The sequence below is a fragment of the Clarias gariepinus genome, chromosome 3, assembly GCF_024256425.1.
Source record: "Clarias gariepinus isolate MV-2021 ecotype Netherlands chromosome 3, CGAR_prim_01v2, whole genome shotgun sequence".
NCBI lineage: Eukaryota > Metazoa > Chordata > Actinopteri > Siluriformes > Clariidae > Clarias > Clarias gariepinus.
This window is the reverse complement of record NC_071102.1, coordinates 41040001-41047808: the sequence shown is the minus strand read 5'-3', so window position 1 is coordinate 41047808 and position 7808 is coordinate 41040001. Positions and strand designations below refer to the sequence as shown.

At 39.5% G+C, this 7808-nt stretch overlaps 1 protein-coding gene across 12 annotated transcripts in view; it reads right to left on the bottom strand.

The window, feature by feature from the left end:
• Positions 1-676: 676 nt before the first annotated feature.
• The window catches only part of LOC128518917 (R3H domain-containing protein 1), a 39462-nt gene continuing 32330 nt past the window's right edge, over positions 677-7808 (bottom strand). For 11 of the 12 annotated variants that reach the window (XM_053492331.1, XM_053492329.1, XM_053492330.1 and 8 more), the window contains 8 exons: positions 6094-6248; positions 5827-5963; positions 5375-5478; positions 4560-4750; positions 2679-2817; positions 2497-2606; positions 2298-2382; positions 1290-2036 (listed from right to left, as the gene is read on the bottom strand). In XM_053492331.1, the coding sequence (XP_053348306.1) occupies positions 1720-2036; positions 2298-2382; positions 2497-2606; positions 2679-2817; positions 4560-4750; positions 5375-5478; positions 5827-5963; positions 6094-6248 (1238 nt within the window). In that variant the 3' untranslated portion in view covers positions 1290-1719. The other variant, XM_053492338.1, reaches the window with a different exon arrangement.

Here is a 7808-nt window from a genome sequence, read left to right as displayed (position 1 = left end):
AGTCTACCGCATCTTTTCATTTGTAACTGTGTCCTTTTATAACTATATCACATGCTACTTAAAATTTCAGGAATAAGTACTAGTTAAAAAACAAAACAAAAGGTCAGATGGGACCACATTTGAATGTTACTGAGCCTTGAAGAGGGGAATTGCCCAGAGCCACATGCTCTAAACACAAGTGGAAAGTTCTCCCTTAATAGGGTTTTTCACTTGTCAGGGTGTTGGCTTTTATTTTAGGACTCGGTTTCTCATTTAAAGACACACCTATAACTTAATTTGAGCTGATGTATACATTTCATTAAACAATGGTGATAAATGCACCCGAGTTTAAAGAACAAAGTCGAAGTCTGTGGATCAGAAGAATGAAGCAGGTACTTGGAATAGTCTCAATGTTATAAATTAATGTGTGTGTTTATATATATATATATAAAAGTATTATTGATTCATTGAGTAAAGTCTAAGAGTCTAAAAAATTAACAAAGATGCACAACTTCTTACAGAAAACATATGCTTAGTATAAAATAGTGTGTTTTTTTTATTTTAAAAGTAATAGTAATATTTGTTTATGTACTTGATTTACTTTGTAGGATGATTATTAAATTATGGGCTTAGTTTATTTTTATTAATCACTGTGAATAAAATTTCTGTTTGGCTCTATAATGCACTGCTTTTATTTTATTTTTCTTTATTCCATACAATAAGAACAAACAAAAACCCAGCCAAGATTAGAAAACACCCCAGTCTTATTTTGGTGACATGTAGGCATTAGATGGCGCCATTTCCCCTTTAAAAATAATTTGCACAGTATTGGTGGAAACATTTATTGGTTTCAAACTGAAATAAAAACAGTCTTTCAAAAAAAAAAAAAAAACGCACACTTCATCAAAAAGGGAGAGAGAGTGAAAGAGAGAGAGAGAGGGGGGAGGTGTGGGGTGGGGCTGGAGTGAATTGTTTTCTTTTAAAAATGGCCACTTATAAATAAAATTAAAACCCAGAGCCAGCCTGATCAGCTAATCGGCGCTCCTGTTCGTGCCTGAAAGAGATGATGTTCAGAGAGAGAGAGAGAGAGAGAGAGAGAGAGAGAGAGAGAGAGAAGCAGGACGGATTATTGTCTTAATCAAAATTTTAAACAGGATCTTTTTTTTCAGTGACGTCTTTCTCCAACAGTGCACCAGTGCAGTTGTGGTTGAAGGCACAAGAAGTTGAAGCTTTCTCTGGTTTGTGGTCTCGTTGACGTACCAAATTGAAGAGACTTTGTTTGTCCCACCCTTCCACCCACCCTTAAAAAAAAAAAAAAAAAAGAAATCACAAACAAGACAAACAGCAAGTGCACGTGGTCCAAGCTTCCATTCTGCAGTACAAAATCAACCATGCTGTCTTTGTGGTAAAGCATCTCGGAGTCTTTAGAAAAAAATGCAAAACGTGTCTTTTTTTTTTTTTTGTTTGTGGTTTTTTTTCGGTTAGATTAAATAATCTCAAGTCAACAGTTACGGTTCAGATTTTTTTTCCTTTTTTTTTTCCTTTATATCCCCCATTTTAAACAAACCCCAGTGGGAACAAAAAGCCCCAGACAACTATCAAACTCGGGTCTCCACAGTAATGCAAAAAAAAAAAAACCCTCAAGAACATAAAACGCAACAGAAACATGAAGTAGTGAGGCAGGAAATGGTGGTGGTGAAGGGGTGAGTGGTGGGGGTTTGAGGATGAGGAAGCATGGCCTCACTGGGAGCCAGCCCTCTGGAAGGCCTTAAGTCTGAACAGGCTGAAGGAGGTGTTGAGTTTGAGCAGCGCACTCTGTGCCGCCTGCTTTGACGGGAAGCTGGCCAGGATGGTGTAGGTGGAGGCGAGGTCGCGTGGGGTCACAGGGGAAGGGGCAGAGGTCACGGTGCTGCTCTCCGAGCGCTGGGGATGCTGGGGCTGCTCGGGCAGCCATTTGATGAACGCGCCTGCCTTGCCCAGCTCTGCCAGCAGAGAGTCGGCCTCGGCGCGGCTGATGCCTGCTGGCAGGTCCGTCACCTCCAGAACACGACCGGTCGCTGTGAGGACAGCGGCGTTAGTTCAGCAAACATCTACACACCGAGTATATGTGACCAAAAAAATAAATAAAATAAAATAAATAAAATGTTGAGCCCATGCTTTGAGTGATGCTTTACTGTGGGGAAGGTGAGCAGTGTGTGTGTGTGAACAAAATAGTAAATGCACACAGCCACGTGGTTAGATTTTGTATTGTACGCCTATTCTGGGGCGACGCCCATCCATGGGCATCACTGTGTGTTGTTTATGTGCACGGGTGTTACCTAGCTCCCCTGTGCTACTATCAGTGGACAGAGATTTCTTTGTTGGTCTTCGGCCGTGTCCCCCATGTCGGATACCCAGAGGACCCTGGGAAAAAAACAAAAAAACAAACAAACAAAAAAAAATACATGGGGTGTAAGCAAAACCGTGACAATGTAGAGGAACGTACGTATGGTGTAGGTCTGTTCATGAGTGTACAACCTGATGGTGATGGTAATGGTGGTTGACCAGATGAGGGCCGTGCATTAGAGGAGGTCTGATGGGGTGGTTGTACTGGAGAGGCTGTCCGAGTAATGGATACCTGGCGTCACCTGTAGACACACACAGCACAGCGTGAGAAGCTGCAGCAGGAGAGGTAACGGCGTAACGTGAACATGACTCACCTTGGAGGAACGGTCTGGAGAACTGGGGCATGATCGGGAGTGGGGCGAGGCCAGGACGGATTCCCTTTAAATTGACCAAATGGGGTGGACCAGGAGAGTGGGTGGGGGAAGGGGCGGGGCTGGTCAGCTGAGGATTGTTCTGGAGAGAGAGAGAGAGAGAGAGAGAGAGATGGTTAATCTGACCGCTGTCATACCAGAGAGTCTAAAGTCGGAATTTCAACCTAGACACTATGAATTGCAGGTCGAAGTGAAGATCTGAGTAGATGGATAGAGATGTACAGTCGGCCAGCGCAAAGGGGTGGTTGAGAGTTCATGGCCTCAGCCGTTCACCGATTTTTTTTCGTCTTAGAGCCTAACTTATAACTGTTCACGGTAGGGCTAACTCGGGGATTTGATTACAAAAAATGATCGAGGCAAAATCTTCGGCCTTAAAGCTTCTTTTAATTAATTCCAAAAGCTTACATTACATTATATTTTTATTATGTTTTTTGCGCAATTATTTGTTTTGCGTGACACTGCGCGCTTCCGGATGCAAGTAAACACAGGCGAAGAAGAAGCGCTTATGTCACCCACAAAGCGGAAGGAGATGCAAACAGTTAGCTGTGTATTGATTTAATGGAGCGTTTTGTTGCGGGCTGGAAAATGGAAAGAAGCGATAAAAATATCAGCGAGCTGAGAAAAGAAGAAACCAGCAAGAGAAAACGACAGAAATAGTCACTAAAGGCTTATGTTATGCCTGAGCTGTTTATTTTAAAACTTTTAGTTCTGTAAGTTAGGTTGCACAATTTAGTGTTTTTGTATAATTATTTATTTTAATGTGTGCTAAAGTGTTTTTGCAGCTGAGAAAAGGCTTTAAAATATAAATGTATGTATGGCACTGTTATGCACTTACACTTACTTTCATCTCAGTCAACTTTAAGCTATTCCTTGTATTGTGAATAGTGAGAATGCTTATTTTTGATAAAATGCTATTTGCATTAAAAAAATAAAAGTTGATTTTTCTAAAAAGAAAACCAATTAATCTGTTTCTCTCATATGTTTTTATATTGCTGTTTAATTGAGCAAAATGACATTTTATCAGAATACTCGATTACTAAAATATCAGATAGCTACAGCCCTGGTTCACGGAAACGCCACACAATTTTGCGGAAAATGCAAATATCCTTTTTAGATTTTTTTAAAAAATGGCTTTATTATTGCAATATATAATTTTTCATATATTGTTATAACACTAAACTATTAACAATATGTGACAAATTTTGTAACAAACGTAAATTCAGCTTAACCTCCATATAAAATATAACTGCATGTATTTTTTTTAGTAGTGAAGAGAGAACACAAATTGTATTAAGTTTAATTATTACTGTATTTACAGTACCCTACTGTACTTATACCAATGCACCTGCATGAATTACAGTACATACAGGGGCAACATGGGGGATTTTAAGTTCTAAAATCACATTACATACACAATAGTACAGTACTGTACAGTATACGGGTGTCACTTTAACTTTTTTTTTCTAGTACAAAGGTTATGTATTAAGCAGAGTATAAACTTAAAGTTTAAACTACAAAAATAGTTAGTATTTGGACAACATCCAAAATTTGGTATTTTTTCCCACAATTCATGGGGGCTCTAGGAATTCCGGGGGTCGACTGTAGATCAAAATGATATATAATATATATATATATATATATATATATATATATAATATATATATATATATATATATATATATATATATATATATATATAAAATATATATATATATAATATAATATAATATATATATATATATATATATATATATATATATATATATATAAAATATCATCTAGCTAGTTATACAGCATTTACACAGGACGTGAATGTGAACGCACCTGTGTCGTGTCCATCAGGCTCAGCTCGGACGGTTTGGAGCCGTGGTGTTGGTGCTGATGGTCCAGGCTGTAGTATTTGTTTTGCTTCCACTGTGTGGCAGAATGAGGAGCAGGAGGAGGAGCAGGAGGGACGCTCAGCTGCATCATCAGCACACCGCCGCCACTGCCACCAGGGGGCGCTGGAGGCACACCTGCCAAAATCGAAGCCGAAAGCACAAACGTTTCTGTGAAAACACTTTCAGGTGCACGTCTGAGAGGTTTGCGAAGGCAAAAACAACTACATTCAATATTAATTTAAGTGATTAAGGCTGTTTAATTACACACTGAATAGTCTTTGCGCTTATCTTTTTAAAAACATTAATTCCTTCAGGGCAACTCATTGAAAGAATTGTGTTCAGTAGAAAGCATGTAATGAAGTGAATAAAATTTATAATAAATTTAAAAAGATAATAATGGAGGAAAAAAAAACATTTCCAGGAATTCATATTTTTAAAGACAGAGATTATAATTTTTATTGCCACTGGCAGTTGGACTTTTTTTTATAAAAAAAACATTAAAAAAAAGCATTACTTAATTTCCTAAAAAGAAAGTACACAAAACTCTAAAAACATCCAAAAATCTATGTGATTTATTATTTTATAGAATAGAGTAAATGTTTTTGTCTTGCTGTGATTATGAGAATGCAGTCATTATGCAGATTTTTTTCTGCCAAAAGTATTTGAGCATATTGTCTCAAATTTCAAAGAACTCTATGCTGTTGTATTTTTTTTGCGGCTCGCTGCCTGACGTGCGATTGGCTGGAAGCTCGGCAATACCTGTGCACTGCTGCGTCGGGATTGGCTGGGAGCCGCAGGGAGAGGCGGCCCTGGGGAACGGCATCTGTTCGGAACCCGGAGGCGGCAGGAAGCCCACAGTGGAGCTGAAGCGCACACAGAGAGAGAGAGAGAGAGAGAGAGAGAGAGAGAGAGAGCAGCGAAGGGAGAGAAAGATTGATTAGTGCGATTAGAATCTCGCTCGCTGAACATGTCTGACAAACTGGTCCCGTACGATAACATCTACACATTCTGTTGAACACCAACGACCAGTTTTAATTACAAAAAATATATGTTTAGATATCATGGACCAAACGGTACTTAAAAATAATTTATAGAAGCCTAATGTAGAGCTTTGAAATTTAGTGTGTGTGTGTGTGTAGAGGGAGATAAAAGAAGGTCACATGATCTTAAGACAGATTAATGGATGTGTGCGTGTATGTGATAATAGATACCCAACAGTGGTGTGTTGCCCCGGTGGTAGGACGCTGTAGTACACCTGCATGCTAGCCGAGGGCACCGGCGCCTGATTGGTCGGCGCCTGCAGGACAAGCTGCTGCTGATAGGCTGGCTGAGGAACGTTCTGCGAGCCCTGGAACACACACACACACACCTGTGTGAGCGAGCGCATGTACACACTCAAGCTAATAATCTACTCCTTTATTTTAGTTGCAATTCCTAAAGAAAGTTACTCTTGGTGAACAACAAAGCAAAGCACTGACCTGATAAGGTGGCATATGCGGGTACTGCACCACGACTCCCTGAATCTGATTGGTTATCCCTGCCTGGTTGCTGACCAGTGACTGGCTCTGAGGCTGCTGAGCTCCCATCATTCCTTGGTAGTTGGGCGCTTGACTGGGCATGACGGTCTGATAACCTGAGGGAAGTCACGTACACAGTGAGGGCCGTAGACATGCATGTAATTAAGTTTCGAACAGTGTTCAGATCAATCCGGGAATTTCGATTGTACCGAGTAACAGAACAGTGACGAGAGTTAAAAAAATAATAATAATTCTGTAAATATCAATTTCTTCCATGGCAGAAATTTCATCATGAGTCCTGGTTTGACTCGAACGCCTCACGTAAAGTAATAAGAGATGATGTAGCTGATCGCGCTTCTGTTTGCAGGTTTTGCTTCTTTTATAGACGTGGCATGACCTCAATTTCGTTCTCAGACTCAAACACGTCCTGACTGCATCTTCTCCTAATAAAATTGGCAGACAGACGTAACCGACATGCTTTGACCCGGGCGAACGTATTTATATGCAGCGTCACCGCCTCGCCTCGGTTCTGTGCTCTGCTTGATCGAGCTTCTAAAGATATGTAGTTGGAATCAAAGCACACATGCCTTAAACATGTTTTTAAAAGGAAAACTGAAAAGAATATACGAATACGTATAAAAGATAAATGCTGAAAGATTCTTTTTAATTAAATCATGCCGTAGCAACATGAAAAACTATGGACTTTTTTTTACAAGCAGATTTTAATTACGTTGGTTTTTGGGGCTCTGACAAAAGCATCATAATTTACTGAAATGCAGAATTACAATTATTTCAGCTTAATTATTTATTTAGAATTAATTCTATTCATGTAAACTGCAAAACATTTTCCTTAAAAAAAAATTAAAAATAAGCATCACTATTCGGTACGTGAAGATAAAGATTACGTATCGTGAAGCGTCTTCTTCACTTCCCAACACCAAGACTTATTTTTGGAGAGCCTGTGCCTGTATGTGATGGCGGAGCGAGCGTGACTGGAAGAGCACATTTTATGGACATTGCCACAGTATGCGCGACTCCCTCTGCTCATTTATGCGCAATTTTCTGCTGCGGGCCGTGATAAAATTCCCATTAAGAGCTTAAAGGGCTTTGCACAATGACATGGTAAACAGCAGTTAATGAAGTGAATAAATGTGGTATTTCTTCGTGAAAAATAAATAAATCACGCTATGAAGAACTCATTATTTTTGCATGACCTTTTTAAACGGACATTACTGCAAGAAGTTTGATATAAATATAGCATTTGGGGACAAAAAAAATAAATAAAGAAAAAAGTGTAGTTTAAATATTACACAATCTGAATTGGCTGCTGATAAGAACGTCGGAGAGGAAACGAGTGGAACAGAGCTTATACAGGGGAGTGCGTGTGTGTGGGAGTCGCGGTAACAAATGAACACAAAAAAAAAAAAAAAGTCAAAGGTGCTCAGCCTGGAAGCAGCAGATGTACTTAGCTGAGATGTACTGTACTCTTATTTTTTTTTGCATCTTCTCTTCATCTTTACTTTCTTGTTCTCCGTCTGGATGAATCTGCTCGTAAGCCAGACTCTATTGTGCGTCGTCTTACACCGACTCTGTGCTTCCGTTTCTGCGTCCCTTTCCTTACTCCTCGATTCACTTTTCATTACTTTAAGTAGGCATACGTGTCTAATATGCTGGGT